The sequence below is a fragment of the Erithacus rubecula genome (genome assembly GCF_903797595.1).
Source record: "Erithacus rubecula genome assembly, chromosome: 2".
Lineage (NCBI taxonomy): Eukaryota > Metazoa > Chordata > Aves > Passeriformes > Muscicapidae > Erithacus > Erithacus rubecula.
This window is the reverse complement of record NC_136685.1, coordinates 24,172,493-24,189,438: the sequence shown is the minus strand read 5'-3', so window position 1 is coordinate 24,189,438 and position 16,946 is coordinate 24,172,493. Positions and strand designations below refer to the sequence as shown.

At 36.9% G+C, this 16,946-nt stretch overlaps 1 protein-coding gene across 1 annotated transcript in view; it reads right to left on the bottom strand.

Annotated features, from left to right (window-relative positions):
• The window catches only part of PRIM2 (DNA primase subunit 2), an 86,577-nt gene that overhangs the window by 46,503 nt on the left and 23,128 nt on the right, over positions 1 to 16,946 (bottom strand). Inside the window, exon 6 of the mRNA XM_079298683.1 lies at positions 16,474 to 16,611. Within this exon, the coding sequence (XP_079154809.1) occupies positions 16,474 to 16,611 (138 nt within the window). The remainder of the gene's footprint in view (positions 1 to 16,473; positions 16,612 to 16,946) is intronic.

Genomic DNA, 16,946 nt, shown 5'->3' with positions numbered 1-16,946 from the left:
CACTCCTGTATTCCCAATTTCACCACCCAGCCCTACCAAGTGGTATAGGGCAAAAGGAAAATGAAGAGAGTAAATCAAAACCAGCATTTTAAGAGATTGCAATGTTCTTAGCTGTATGTTCTAAAAGACGTACCAAAATGTAATGCAGGTTTTTCAATTGTATGTTTTGTTTTCAACTAGCCAATTAATTAATCTTTTATTATATTTTTCAATGAAATAACCTAAATATAAACAAAATGTACAAAAACACACTACCAGTGAAGCAGTATAAAGATGACTAACTCTTTTCTAACATCTAGCAAGAGGTTGTTTTCTGCCAAGTAAGGCCAAATATCCCTTATTTTCAGAAAGAGCCACTTCAGCTCCATCTCTGACATCCATTGCCACCCAGTTGTTCTTCACTGAATGTCATATCTATAAAGTACTCCAGATGAAGAAGGCCATGTGCACATGGACTATATAATTTTGTTTGCTTGAGACAATCTGAAGCTTGGATAAAGACAAGGATCACAATTTTTACCAAATTCCCCCTTGCTCTTGAGCTGACAATTGCTAAAGCACTTCTCAACCGTGTCAAGCTACCATGGGCCAGATCAATATTTTTCAAGATTACCACCACTATGGAAATACAACTGGATAGTAAGACATGCCAACCTTGCACCAAACAAGCATCAATGAGACCAAAAGAGATCAGAGAGATCAAAAGCAACACGCAGGGAAAGTCAAAGAATTCCATGATGGCTTCTGGGCATAAACAGATGATAGTACACAAGTTATACAAGCTCAAGTCAAGTCTAGACACAATAAAATTTAAAATAAAAACCAAGACAGTTTCCAGAAAACATCATTGCTTAACTCAACTATTACATTTCAAATCCTAAAAACATCTCAAGTTCCTTTTGAACTAAAACACAGCAAAGATGTTTAAAATAACATGCTTAATTTTTGCATATCAGCAAATACTCAGAAACAAAATTCTGTCAGTTCCCAATATTAGCTGATATAACAAAGACTGAGTAAATCCTCACCTTTTTTGAGAGAAGTACTCAGGACTGATGGGTAACTTGAAAAGGTAAAACAAGCCAAAAAAAACATAAACCATTCACCTTGTTCAGAACTTCAGTATTCAAACACTAAGTGAATATGTCTTCTCCATAATGACTGTTTGACCACAGCAGTGACACTTATCTTCTACTTTAATTAACACTGTATTAAGTTCACTGATCACACTGATAGTTCTATTTTCCTAAATTTACCTATCTTTTTATTAAACCTTTAAATAACAAAACTCAAGAATAAAAACATTATATTTGTATATATACATATATATATGTATATATATATATAATTCCATTAGTCATTACAAGCATTTAAATGCACTGTAAGATACACCAGCAAATAGCAATTAACTTTTTTATGAGAAAAATGTGATTTATTAGAACTAGTTTGAGAAACTTAGAATACCTGTTTTAACTCATACACTGCAGTTCTAAGATTGGTTTAGAATCACTTATATCAAGGATCCTTTACTTCATCTTGCAGATAAATAAAATCATTCTAAAAAGAAAAGTAATTAAGTATACCTTATACTGCCCTTCTTAATTAAACACCTGCAGTTTCATGGGTACCTGGTCAGCAAGAGGCATGGAAAAAATCTTCACAAGTGTTCAAAGGATCTTCAGCTGTGTTTTTATTCACAGATGACTGCTTCTAAACACTTGTGGGGCCTACTAATTTAATACTGCATAACCAGATCATAAGAGTTGATTAAACTGCATTTTTAATTTAACATAGTACACAGGTGTATACAATGCTGCTATTCTGACTGAAATTTCACAAACAGGGCTTAGAATTGCAAGTCCAAGAAAACACAGAAAAGCATTTTTATCACAAAGGTATCTCTAACAGCATTAGGATTTATAAAATCAGATCTCTACTACTCAGGAAGTACTATGCCTCTTATTACTTTTATTCTTTTGAGAAAGACCATTGCAAACTGCAGGAGGAAATATTGTTACAGGAGGAAAACAGCAAAACTGAGCTATATAGGAATCGTCGCTCACAGACAAATTATGTCAGAAAATATGTCAAATATTTTTCAAAGCTATTTTATTGCTTTATGTTGCTGCAAGAGCAGACAACTGCAGAAGCATTTCAAACTGATACACTTTTTACTCAAACCTCTATTTCTTCATTGGTTTACCAGCTAGAACATAGACAGTAAAAGGGTTTCAGCTTATTTCTAATGTGTGAGACAACCTGAAATCAGATAGACATGAGCTGACATAGAAGCAAATCTGAATTATGTTTGCTCTATATTTCAGTTCACATGAAGAAAAGCCATAATATGTAGAATTATTTTCAGAATGTACTTGCCTCCACATGTGCTAAACATACACAGCTTTCACTAGATACCACAAGTTCTAGGAATGAAATCCTCATGTTAGCATGGTACCCTGTTGCTACTTTCACAGATATGCTGTGCAAGGTAATAGAGCCACGTCACTAATTCTGTTCTCTCTGCAGTAAGCTGCACAGTCACCACCTAGCATAACTGGTTTTTAAAGCTCTACAAAGACTAAGTAACATGGTTTGATTAATTACTTTTATTGCAGCCCATAGTAGAATTGTGGTTTGGTTTTTTTAAGCTTGCTGAAGAATTTGATTTGTTGCCAGGCAGGGAACACACAATTCAACATAAGCTAGATCTGACAATGAAGAGAGTTCAAATAGCATACAAGTCTGGGAGAAATTGTAAGGTGCTACATCCTCTCCTTGGAAAGTTTTAGACATAACCTTGAGATAACAGCTAAAACTTGGAATATGTCTTTTCTCGAAGGCTGACATGCAATTCCATACCAGTGCTGACAAGAATAAAAATCTGTGACTGAATCCCTGTGCCACTGTGGGTTCAGAATACCAGGAACAGTCTGTGCTCTTCTTACATGGAATGCAGAACAATGCTCCAAATATCCAGCTGGTAAAATGGTATCTACAGAGATTCAATAAACAATATTTACAGGAAAAGCTCAAACACAGATCTTAAACTAGAATACTGGTCATATTAAGGCTAGGTGTGATGAATGCAACCACACTGAGGCAAAAAACAAAGCTCCAAACACAGAATGACTTTTACAGTCAGCTGTCCACTGATGATGATTCATCTGCAGTATTTCACGTTATAGAGGGCTTAAGGGAAAATGCTCAAGCAATGACCTCAGAAAGCCAAAAAGTCAGGCAAACAGAAGCAGTTTTCAAAACTAATGAGTAGTCAATAACAGTTTTCTGCTTTTTTGGTAAATCCATTATTTTTCAGGATCAAGATTAGTTGATAAAAATTATTCAGAGAGAAAGAACCACTCGTCTTTTAAAGATGACAAAAAGCTTTTAATATATATTATTTTTAAAATGTCATATGTTGACATATGTCCATTTAGTAAGAATACAAAGATATCAGGAAAAAAAATTAACCAAAACACTTAGGAAAGAAAATAAGAACAAGGAATTGACCACAGAAATCAATGGGTGTGTAATCAACAATAATTATCAAGAAAAGGTGCAGCCATGGCCCCGGCCCACAGGGCCAGACCTGGTTCAGGGAAGGCTCAGCCTACCCAGGCCCGGCTTGGGGCAGGCTCTGCCTGCCCAGACCCGGCTCAAGGAAGGCTTCCAGCCCTCACTGCATTACTATGAGCTGCCCACAACCCAACCTGCCACCATGGCTTATGAAGAGTCAACTCACAAAACACGGAGCTGGGAAAGCTGCTCCAAACTCCACGCTCGGTAAAATGTCCAACTGGACTGCATGAATAAGTTGTGGAACTGCAGCAGCCTGGAGAGAACATTCTACAGAGAATTTGATTTTTAGTATAGGATACAGGATGTGACCAGAAATCTGTATTCTATCACCATTTCTTGAAGCCGGGTGGGGCAGTGATTCCTTATCTCCATGGCACATATTATCTGCTAATGGGCCATCTTTAAGACCAGGTGGGGCAATCATCTTTATCTTTTCCACAACCCATCCTCCCTCCAGGAAGATACCATCTGCTGCTGGGCCATTCAGTCCCACTGTATGACTGATAAAATTACACCATCCCACTGGGACATGCTCCAGGCAGGGGGAGGAACCAAGCCTTTCCTACTTCGATAAAAACAGATTTGGAACACCACAGTACCTTCTTTCCACTGGATTCCAGAAGAAAAGCTGGACCTTTCCACATCATCCCTGGACCTTCAGAGGAAAACTGCACCTTCTGCAGGAGCACTGCTTCAGCTGAACCACATCTGACACTGCAGGACTGTAGTCACCATTTAATGGGACTGCTACCAACACCCTGACTGACTGACAGGGTGTTGGGCTGTATTCTGACTCTGTCAGGGTTGGGATTGTTCTTTGTAATACTGTATTTCTGTTTTAATTTTCCTAGTAAAGAACTGTTATTCCTAATTCCCATATTTTTGCCTGAGAGCCCCTTAATTTCAAAATTATAATAATTTGGAGGGAGGGGGTTTACATTCTCCATTTCAAAGAAAAGCTTCTGCCTTTATTGGCAGACACCTGTCCTTCAAACTGGGACACCTCAGCTTGCTTTACCAAGAGTTTCCTTAAATTCAAGCCCAACACAGAAAACAGCACATTCACAGAGCTCACTTAAAAGAGCTGAATAAAAACATCAAGAGGCAAAAAAATCTAACTTGAAAAGTGACAAATAGCCAAAAGAATTTCAAAATTCCCACACTTTGCCTTTTAAATCCTGCAAATACAGGAAACTTCTGAGTCCAATTATGCAGTCACTGAAATTGCTATAGCATTGCTATAGCATTTCCACGTAATATTAAAAGTACACAATTTAATTATGTTCGCTAAGTGACAGGACACAGTAAACAAAAAAAGGAATATTACATATTGACTTTGCAAATTTCCAAAAGTAAACAGAAATTAGATCTTAAGTATTTTAGCTTCTAAGAGTAATGCTGCAAATTAAAGATGAATGCAAGTTTGAGAGCAATTCTAACCTTCACATTTTTCACTTATCTTTACTGATAAATTTCCAGACATTTACACCTTAAAATGATTACTTAAGGAAGCAAAGAACTACCAAGTAGTAAAAAAAAAATTCAGTAAGAGATCTACCAAGAAATGTCCTCCAATGTGAAACCTGACAGGTTGTACCTGAGGGTACTGAGAGCTGAAGTTATGAACCCACTCTTCACCATTGCTGGAAGTTTAATCAGGAGAGGCTCCTGATGATTAAAGGCAAGTCCTCCATCCATCTTCTGATGGAGCAATAAGGATTAGTGGGGAACAACAGGCCAGCAGTCTCACTTTAGGCCCTGGGAAAGTCACAGAGCTTAGTATTCTTGAAATTCACTTATAATTTATTTATTTTTAACCAACATGGCTGCCTTCTGTCACAAAAACAAGAACTGAGTCAGGAATAGCAATGTCATTCGCCTTGGCTTTGACAGGACTTCTGATATCAGATCCCTGTATCTAAGCTGCAACTTTATCATCCAGGTTAAATCACATGGCTGAAAAGCTGTTGGAAGGTTGGAGTGATGCTAACCAGCTCACTGTAAAATGCAAGCAGCTAAGGATTTAATTTACAGTAAACCTCAGTAAGCCAGACCTGGACTGTGCTACACTGCATGTGTTGCCTGGGCTTATGGTGTGCCACCCATATTCCCTGAGAGATTTGGGTGGCTAACTGTAATTGAAATTCACCAAGCACAACTGAGAAGTCCTGCACTATGACAGAATGGTACAGGATGACAGCCAACTCACTGGAGAATAGCTCTTATAGAAAAGAGCTGAAAATCTGGTAAGCATTAGGTTCAACTTTGGCCATAAAGACAGGCAGAAAACACAGAGGGTAGAATTTTACAAAACTTGCTCCAGCTCATCAACATCTTTCTTGTGCTGTGAGCCCCTCAAACTAGACATAATATCCTAGATCTGGTTTATTAAGTGTAAAGGGGGAATTAGATCTCTGTACCCAGCTACTATGATACAGCCCAAGGTACTGTCAACCTTCTCTGCTGCTAGGGAGCTTTGCTGGCATACACCAAGTCTACTGTTTGCTTAGATGTGAACTACTCTCACTCCAAACTGCAACACTTGCACTAAAAATTTAAGCAACAGCATGACACAATCCCAGTGTGGCTGCTTTTGCTATGCTATTTAAGTGGGTGAAGGAAACACATCAGTGGCCACTGAAAATCTTGGCGACTGTGACTTAGATTTCAATAGGGCTATTCAGAAAAAAAAAAAATAAGGAAAAAAGTTGAAGAACTAATCCTGAGCTCAGAGTAATCACTTGTCAGATGAGATTATATTACCATTTGCTATACAAGGTATTACATTTTTGTGGTGAACCATGTCTCAAAAATTAAAAAAAAAACAAAAAACAAAAAAAAATTAAAATAAAAAAACCACCACCACACACAAAAACAAAAGCTGCTTCTTTTCCTTAGAGGTTCTCTGTGGCTTCTAGACACTGCCACAAAGGCAAAAGACTTTATGAAATAAAATAAAATTGATTTCTTTTTTCAGATATCTCATATCCTTCTCCTGGTCATACTAGCATTCACACCTGGGGGAAAGTTGCCCACCTGAAGGAAGTGCTCACAATGACCCTCACCCAGCTCCTGCAGAGATCTGCCAGCAGTGCTGGCAGAGCACCCTGCACTGAGCAGGACAGGAGCTTTCACTCTCCACCACTCCACATCTACTTCTTAATCCCCCAGCAGCAGAGCTCAGGTTTACACACATGCCCTGTAGGATGTATCCTCCTTTGCACCAACTGAATTCAAGTATCCCATGTCCATGCCTGAAAAAATCCAACTCTCTTAAGAGCTGAGTACTAGGACTTCATTTCCTAAGAATTACCCATAGTGTTGGAATCACTATAAATTCCCTAAGTCACAGATCTAAACACAGTGCTAGTTTGAAAAGCATGAAGCTTGGAAGAATTGTTTTATTATTGTCTCTCTAATAATTATAATTTCAATCATTTCTGTTGTTATTGTTGGCTCTAAAAGCATTATCCTATGACATAAAAAAAATATTTAGATTAATAGAAGTATCTAATAGTTTTCCACTGGAAAAGGCACTAATAACGAAAACCAGGGATTATTCCCCAGCCTAAATTTTGGCAAAACATCATCAGATGATCCACTACACTCCATTCTTCATTCCTCCTAAAATAACTTAAGATCAAAAGTCCAACTGGATTTGTTAATTAAAACTGGTTAGTCTAAAATTGGCTAGTTGTACTGTGAGCAATAAAAACACTGAGAAGGAAGAAGAAAAGGTAACTACAAACATCAAGATGCCTGCTCTCCAAAGCCTTTTTTCTTAGACATCAGAGAACATACCGAATTTAAAAGCAGATTCACCCCAAGATTTTTATTTGTTCAGTAGCAACAATCTAAAGAAAGAATTTCACTAAAGTTTAGAATCATATTTCAAAAGAGATAGGGTAATTTGCCTTTGAAATCACACTTACTCAAATACCTAACACAGCAAAATGTATTGTGTGTGACAGATAGGAAACTGATTTTAAATTTACATACATCCTAAGTTAATTCATAGTTTTTATTTGCATTCTCCTATTACATTTATTTACTTGCTCATGCAATGTGAGCCATCATCAACTTTTATTGAAAAACAGGTATTTGCTTTCTGTCAACAAGGGGTGTCACATGCCTAGCATTCTACAGTAGTGCTTGGGAGACTCAACTCTTCCAAAAATTACTTTAAAAGCCTGTCATCTGGAGTAAGAAGTGATTAATAGTTTTATTCATTCACTTTGACAACTTGGTGGCATTCTACTCACTTTGTGGATGGTGGAAATATGGAATTATTTTTTTTCAAAGAATATTCTCCTTCACACTTCAGTTTTAAAGAAAGAGGGTGGGGGAACAGTGTGCTGGGATTTCCACACTTTTAAATTTTATTTTTAATGTCTATAAATCAAAAGGATGGAGTAAAAAGAAGCCTAAATAATGTTTGGGATTAAGAAATCTGGCAACAGAGCAACCTTAACATCACTTTGCCATCTTAACTACCAAAATAACAGGGAAAATTCATGGGTTTTTGTGTTACTTAAAAAGTTCTAAGCAGTACATCCAAATTTAATCCATTTTTTTCATGTGTATAAATATAAAAAAGTCTGCAGTCATTAATAAACCATGTCATTTTGCTTAACTTGTGACAGATGGTAATAAAAAGACCTTTGCTTTCTGATATTTGTTCAAGAATATGGATTATTTAAATTAAACATCAATCCTTGCAAACAGAGAAATACTAGTATTTACATGAAAAGGAATTTGTTTACATAAATACAGAAGAAAATGATAGCTAAAAAGATCTTTTACAAACTACATGTAAATTGAAACTGAGTATTTTCATTGGTCTGTTTTTCCCTGATACTTCACCTTATCTTCTGCCTTTGTACAATTCAGACACTGGACAGCAAATTCAGTGCCCCTGCAAAAATCTACAGAGCACATGCAAGATTTTACAAAATTTCACATAGAACTGGAGACTTCCAAATACATCATCACCTTCCAAAATCCATTTTTACAACAAAATATCCATATTAAAGTAGTTTTCAGTCTCCTCCCTCACACAGATATCATCAGACCAATGAGATGACACAAAGCATTTATGTATGCTGACACTACCAAATATTCATGTTTCTAACATTCCAGAGAGACAGCACTCCAGGAATTCTAGTGATAGCCTGTACAGACTGTCCATAAGACACCAGGATGTGATTTTATTGTAAAAATTCTGTTCAAATACACTGCCTCTGAAACATATCCTGCTTTCCTATTACTAGGAAAAAGCTACTCTGACAAATAATCTTCATTTACAAGAACTACAAAAAAATTCCACTTCTTCTGTAGCGTAGGTATGCAAATCAGCAATTAATTGAAGTAGTACATTAACAGATGAAATATCCTTTGGGAAACTGCAGTAAAATGGAAAGTCATACAATGAGGCCACCCAGAAATTAGCTGCAGCAACACTGCAATAGTAACAAGCATTTCTAAAAATAGTCACTTCATCTATATTTAAAAGTTTGAAAATAAATATTCAGTAAGATCAAAAAACATATTGCTACTTTTTTCTTAGGAGAGTTCAAAACACTTGAGTTGTGTAATCAGTAAAATTAGTAGGGCTTTTTAAAATTAGTTTTACAGTAGAATTTCTTTCAAACACATCTTGGCAAAGGCATTGCTGAGATAAAAATTGTGCATACTTTACTCTGACACTCACAGCTTAAAGGAGTGCTTCAACTTCTAAAAATATTCTATATGGTAATCTGCCAAGACCTGATATGACTACCAGGTGTTCAATTTATTTGCTGTCTCATTTTGATCTACTGAGTCATTTCCCGTTTTTCCTTCTGACTGAAAAAAGGCTTTAAGATTTAGCCCTTCCCCAAAGGTCAGCCAATCTTTATCATTAGCAGGAATGGCAAGGAACATGTTAATGTCACATGTGCAATGTACATTCCTTGGCTTAGGACATCATAACACTTTACTAAGGAAAACAGCCATTCTCCATATTTTATTGCAAAACAGATGAAAAAAATATCACTTAATTGGAGAGGTAGTCATCAAAATTTTTAGTGATCTAACCCATTTATTTTTGCCTACTCCATAAACATGCTAAGCCAGAGTACAGTGGATGAAATTAACTCCTGATAGATACTGCTACAGCTATCACATAGCAAATGGCTGTGGGTCACAGGCCACTGTAGGAAAATAATCAGGAAACGTGCAAATTTGTAAGACAGTGTCATCCTGAGACACAGGCTTTTGTGTACTCACCAACTGCATATGGCATTACAGATCTTTCTCACTGACTAAAGTGCCTCATTCACAAATTACTGTTACCAGTATATTAATAAATGCAATTTAATGGGTGTCATACCAACTGATAAGTTTTCAGGTTATCACGTCTACCACACAACATAGAAATAAAATAAATTAGTTACACAAGCCTTCCACATGCTTCAAACACCACAAATCTTGTTTTGTTAGCTTGATTATCATGAAATATCAATGTGGATTTGAAGGCTGAAGTATTTTCATATAAATCAAACCAGACAGATTATGTAGAGACCACAGCAATTGTTTATGCAGCAAATTTTGTACTAAACAAACTCTTTTAATCTGTAGGAAAGATACAAGATGACAAGAGAAAAAATAGAAAGAAAAAATACTGTCTACAGTCAAATTTCATTTAGATTCCTAATATAATTTATAATTATTTTATGCTAGCAATCTATGTGGTCTGTAGAAGCAACACATGCACTTCAATTAGTAGAGGAGATAAAACACTGAAGGATGTATTCTAGAAAACAGACAGCAATGGGACAGCTGCCAAAAATAAGCCACAAAGGAAAGTCCAGTAACAAACTTGTGTCTTCTCAACACACACACACTCTCTCTAAATAATTTCCCTGAATGTCACTTCTCCCACTCAAAATATCACTGTTTTATTCAGTTGACCTGTGCCTTAGACAATGACCTTGTAATACTCAGAAATGAAGACCAGCTGCTTCTCTGCAGATTTCTCAGTGCAAACTTCACCTGAGAGATTCGGAGGACAAAGCCACAGTAATCACATTTTACCTTACACTGCCTAAGTTATTACCTTACTAACCTTGTATGTGCACATTACAAAAATCATCCATTTATGTTACAGTGAATTACTTCAAGTTAACACTGGGAACACAACACCTGAAATGAATTTCAAGTGACAAGACCATCATCAATCATACTTTCTCAACATTAATGCCACCACATAAAGCCTTCTGCTCCACTGCTTTAAAATGTAGGTGTTTTAGGAAGAAAATGTTTCAAAGATGGTGCTGCGTATACTCACACTTTTCTGAATTACGAGGTTATTTGTACCCATAGCATAAGTCAACCAAAAGAGCATATTTATTTGACTAAAGTTTCATTTTAAAAGACAAATCATTACAAATATTAGTAATGCAACTCACTTGATTCCCATTTCTAATTGTTTAAAAGATGACATGACAAATCAGAAAAGGAACCAAGAAAAAAATACACAAAATTAGAAAACACCAGTGAGGTCTTCCTTTTGCAGCAAGTCCTCAAAACTCAACAATATTGTTTGTAGATTTTTTTTTTTTTTTCAGAATACACAAGATAATAATTCAAAGTTAAAAAGTGCTGGTATTAAATTAGGAAGAAAAATGCTCTATCAAGATTGCATGTATTAATAATGGAATCAACTTCTTAGGACACCAATTAGTGTTATTTCTAGGTTATATTTTAATTTGCAAAGAGTAAGATCTTATATGATGTTCTGACAAAGAGTTTTCACAAAAGCAACATTTTTGCAGTAATTCAGAGACCAGCCAAGTTATTACTTCAATTGCTAGGCAAAAAAGGGTCAGTGTTTAAAAATAAATATGATAAATCTATGGCTCATAAATGCAAGCATGGATAATTACAAGTCTTTGTAAAATAAACTCTTCAACACACCATAAAAGCACTCACACAGCAGGAATATTTACACATTCTCAAGCATCAGCTTATGTCTTTAAAATATATTGTTCAAAAAACACTACAACTTGAGGACAAAGCATTTTCTGAATGTTATGTTCATTAAGGTAAAATGACACAAAGATTCAATGTATTTGATTCAAACACTACTGGGAGGCATCCCAGTCAGAGTCAAGCTTTTCAGTATCTAGGATCCACACATCTTGAATTTATCAGGGAGCTGTTTCAGAGAAAGAGCCCAGGAAACCCAGAAGCTGACATGGCTGTGTGAGCTGGAACAGAGTGCTGAGCCTCCTTTCCTCCAGTACCCAACCTGAATCTTCTGATTCTTTTTTTTTTTTTTAATCAAAATTTAAAACTACTTTCCTCAAATATGAGATGCATAATTCTGTATGTTAGTGTAAACACAGTGAAACTAATGAATAAAACATTAAGGAAACTTCTATGAATTTAAATTGTGTTACATTATGAAACAATTGTTGAGCTAATGCTACAGCTCACATGTTACAGAAAATGTTTAAGCTTTCTACAGTTTAATCATCATTAATGGCAGAAGAAAATTATTTACTATCAAATGGGTCAGAGAATACATAAAGAAGGCCTTTGCAGTATTGATTATGCACATAACATTAACATCCTCAGTTGTACTTGGAACTGCCAAGAAGGCTTGACTAATATCAACTCCACTTACTATTAAGCCTCAAGAAACAGCCACAGTTGGGATGGCAAACTTGTTTTTAAATGATGAAAGAGAACATCTGAATGCTTCATGGGGCTTGACTAGCAAGTGATTAAAGCATAACTGACTGAACTGAATTTCTGCCAGTGTCAACATAAAACTTTTTTTAAAAATCAGTGCTATGAATTATTTACTGTTCTTTCAAAGCTCAGTGTCAACACATCAATTCACTTTCATTCTCTTCCTTCCTTACAACCCCAACTAGAACCACTTTAACATGCAGGACAGTGATATACATCTGCAATGTAATGAGCAATGTAACAAGGCTAGGCAACCACCCAAATTATTCAAAGGAGACCTAGGAAGAGCATCTTTAGGCACAAGCACATTACCATAAGGTGTACAATTTCAAAGCACCTTGGAAAAGACAGGGGCAGGCCTTCACCATAACATCACTTCTGTGTAGGCATTACTCCTTCCAAAAACCTGTGCATGTGACTACTTTGAGCAGCACCAAATAAGCTCCACGAAGCAAAGCATGGATCAAGTACAAACAATCAATAATAGTGCACAAACAACCCATACTGGAAACTACAGTGCTTTAACATTGAAAAATTGTGCCACTAATGAGAGCTGTAAGAAACTACATGCTTGAAAAACCATCTTTGCAATATCTATAACCAGGGTATTTTGTCTGTTAGAAGTATACAGCAGACTGTCAAAAGCAGAAGTATTGCCCAAAGTCACAGAATCAATTAAATTACAAAAGACCTGTGAGATAATCAAGTCTAACCTATGACCAAACACCACCTCATCAAACAGACCATGGCACCAAGTGCCACGTTCAGTCTTTCCTTAAACAGCTCCAGGGACAGTGACTCCACAACCTCCCTGGGCAGCCCACTCCAATATCTAATCACCCCTTTTATGAAGAAATTCCTCCTGCCATCCAACCTGACCCTCCCCTGCTGCAGCTTGAGGATATGTCCTCTTCTCCTGTCACAAACTGCCTGGAAGCAGAGACCAACCCTGCTACAATCTCCTTTCAGGCACTTGCAGAGAACAATAAGGCTTCCCCTGAGCCTCCTTTTCTCCAGGCTAAGCACCCCCAGCTCCCTCAGCTGCTCCTCACAGCACTGGTGCTCCAGACCCTTCCCCAGCTCCCCTGCCCTTCCCTGGGCTCTCTGCAGCCCCTCAGTGTCTTTCTCACAGTGAGGGGCCAGAGCTGGACACAGCACTCGAGGTGTGGCCTCAGCAGTGCTGAGCACAGGGGACAATCCCTGCCCTGCTCCTGCTGGCCACACCATTGCTGACACTGGCCAGGTGCCACTGCCCTTCCTGGGCACCTGGGCACACCCTGGCTCATGTTCAGCTGCTGTGGATCAGCACTCCCAGGTCCTTTCCCACTGGGCCCCATTCCAGCCACTCTGTCCCCAGCCTGGGGCACTGCCTGGGGGTGCTGTGACCCACGTGCAGGATGCAGCTCTTGGCTTTGTTGAACCTCACACCACTCATCTCCACCCATCTATCCAGTCCTGCCCAGATCCAGACCTGCAGAGCCTTCCCACATTCCAACAGATCACACTCCAACTCAACTTGATGCCATTCATGAATTTACTAAGAGTACACTCAATTCCCTCATCTAGATCATCAGTAAACAGGACTGGCCCTGGGGAACACCACTAGTGACCAGACACCAATGGGATGTGGCCCCATTCACCAGCACAGTTGGGACCTGGCCATTCAGACAATTTTTAACGCAGTGAAGTCAAAATATCTAACAAAAGATACCACTTTTATAACCTAATTTTACAAACCTTTTCTTTAGAAATCACATTCAAGCCTAATTCAGATTATCACACCATTACAGTCTTTAATTCTCAAATTCTAATAGAAGGATTGTCCACTAGAAAGTGCTGAGAACAAAGTGTGAACACCCAAATGATGCAAAACCACTAAAACATAGCACACAAATAACATTTACCAAAGTGGTTATGTTATCAGATGTATTCATTAAGAGACAAATTAAATAATAAAACAGATGATGTTTTCAAGGCTTTATTACTTAAGTCTGGCCATGATGCACAACTTCTGTGCAAAGTCAGGAAGACCTCTGTATCACCAGAGTGCCTGAAATGAAACACATTCCTCTTGGCTGATTTCTCCTTTGCAGCAGACACAAAAAAGCATCCATGTCCTATAAAAGCACAACTAAACAGCTGTACTTGCAGAAGTTGGGCCTTGTTCAAATAGTATTTCAATAACTACTTTTCCCAAACAATACTTGAATTATGCTATTGTGTCATAACTTCTGCCCCTTCAGTCCAGATATGGCTGAGGAAAATTGTTAAGATTATCATCTGGATTTATATATACACAATCATTTCTTTAAAAGTGTATTCTTCCAATTTCATTGAAATCTAATTGATGTTTATAGTTCTGTTCTAGTGAAAACTACAGCATCCAGCTACCAAGTATCACACTTCAGTTAAGGCTCTGGTATAACAGAGTTAACATTAGACTGACTTCTGTAAAACATGCTGGAACTTTGGCCTTCATTTCCAAAGACTAAGTAACATCCCTAGCATCTCTCAGCAGTGCACTGTGCTGGCTAAAATTAGCTGAAAGAGTTTACTAAATACAGTTTCTCAAACTAAATTAGTAATCAAAACCCCCCAAGATCAATTAGGAGCTTTGGAAAAATAGGACAGAAATCACTAATCTTTTATCCCTTACCTAGATGGTGAACTTGAATAAACAAAGCTTATATATTAAAGGACTAATGCAAAGCTGAAGCACCTCAATAACTACAAATACAGCAATTCTGTAGAAGATAATTTTCCTAGGTCATAAGTGTTCAAATTTCTGTACCATCACTACAAAGTATAACAAAGAAATAATTCTTTCCTATAAGGCAGCTATTGGCTTTAAGCAATCTGGGTGAAATGAATAATACATAAAATAGTGTGTGCATTCTCAGTTTCCTCAGACTAAGTCAGGGACTCCTCATTGCAGTTCTTACTGTTTTTCAGACTTCTCAGCTATTCACACAAGATGCAAATTTAAGAAGTTCACAAAGCTTCTCAAAAGTATTTTGAATAGATGCAGATAACCTGCATATTTAGCCACATTTCTGTAGAATATGTTCTTTCTTTTTAAATCCCACGCAAGTGTTACCAGCTTTCAGCAAAAACATTATGCATTAACTCAAATACAGACATCTCCAGTTGCAGTTCTGTTAAAGAGTTCTAATGAGAATGTTCACAGAAGACAATTTTCACTGTATATTAACTAATTCCACAGACTCCAGCTATATTCAGAGTTTATAAGATTGCAGCATGTTGATTTTCTAATTTGTAAAAGGAATTCATTTTTGCTTCCCACTGTTTGTTTACTAAATGTTTGTGGTCAACCTTGGCATTAATGTAACATAACAATATATGGCTTTGTAAACATTTTTAAAAAGCAATCCGAACTGTCTTCATGTTATTCAATGCTGCATTTTTCTAATTTTGTGCATTAGACATGATCACCCACTTTGAAACCCTGTGAAAAGTCTCATATTGTAAAACAAGCAATTCCTGAGCTGATCACCAAATTACTAACAGAAGGACATTCACATACAGTGTTCACCACAGATGTCCTAACTAGATATGATAACCCAAATGTTCATACAAAAAAACTTTACCTTTGCCTGACATATTCTGGCTTATCCTTATTTGAGTTCATAGAATATTCACTGTTGAAAAGGACCCTACCAAGTCCATATCTTTAAATAAGTACAGAGACTGAACTCACAACCTTGGCATTATTAGCACCATGCTCTAACGAAGCGAGCTAATCTCAGTTCTTACCAACAGAACATAGAGTAAAAACCCACAACTATTTTACTTATTCCAACAAAAAACTGTTGCAAAATGTTGTGGGAGAAAAGATTGATACAAGTAGAAAAAAAAGTTGTGTGCATAGTGGTAAAAAGTTGAAAGAAAGGGCGTGTTATTACCTCTGTGAGAAACAATTTCTAAAATCCTCTAGCACAAATTTCTTTAGAATGCACATTATATGCTAAATACCATTTGGAATTAGCTCACAATGAGTGTTTTTTAGTGGTGCCAATGCTTGTAGTAAGGTTTCTGGTATTTTCCAGATATAAATTTTAAACCCAGAAAGGCTATTGTCCAAGAGTGTTACCAAACAACACAACTAGATTTCTAAAAATCCGACTTTATCTGACTTACCGCCAGCGCTTTAGACAATTTTGTTCTGTAGTTACTCAAAACAATCACATCAATCTCCTTAAATGGCACAAAGGCAAAGCCATCTTTAATAAATACTTTTCTGGCTCTAAATAAATCCACAGCATCCGCAAGTCCAACCTGAGAAAGAAAAAAAACCCCACATTGTGGAATAGCAAAATAACACAACATTTACAGCCCTAAGATTGAAGATGGACCAGTAAAGCTTTAAGTCATTTTCTGCCTCTAAACGCTGTCTCCAGACAAAACTCAAAGACTGTGAAATTAAATGTTGACTTAGGAATAGCTAATCATTATTTTGGTGAGAAAAATATTGCTTGCTTACAGAAAGTCATGCAACTAGGCAAAATAAACTCAAAGCTTCAAAGTTGGTGTCTATAATTAGTGATCCCATTATGTAGCTTTGCATCATTTACTGATTTGATATTTGAAAATGGATTTTTGTTTCAAATGTC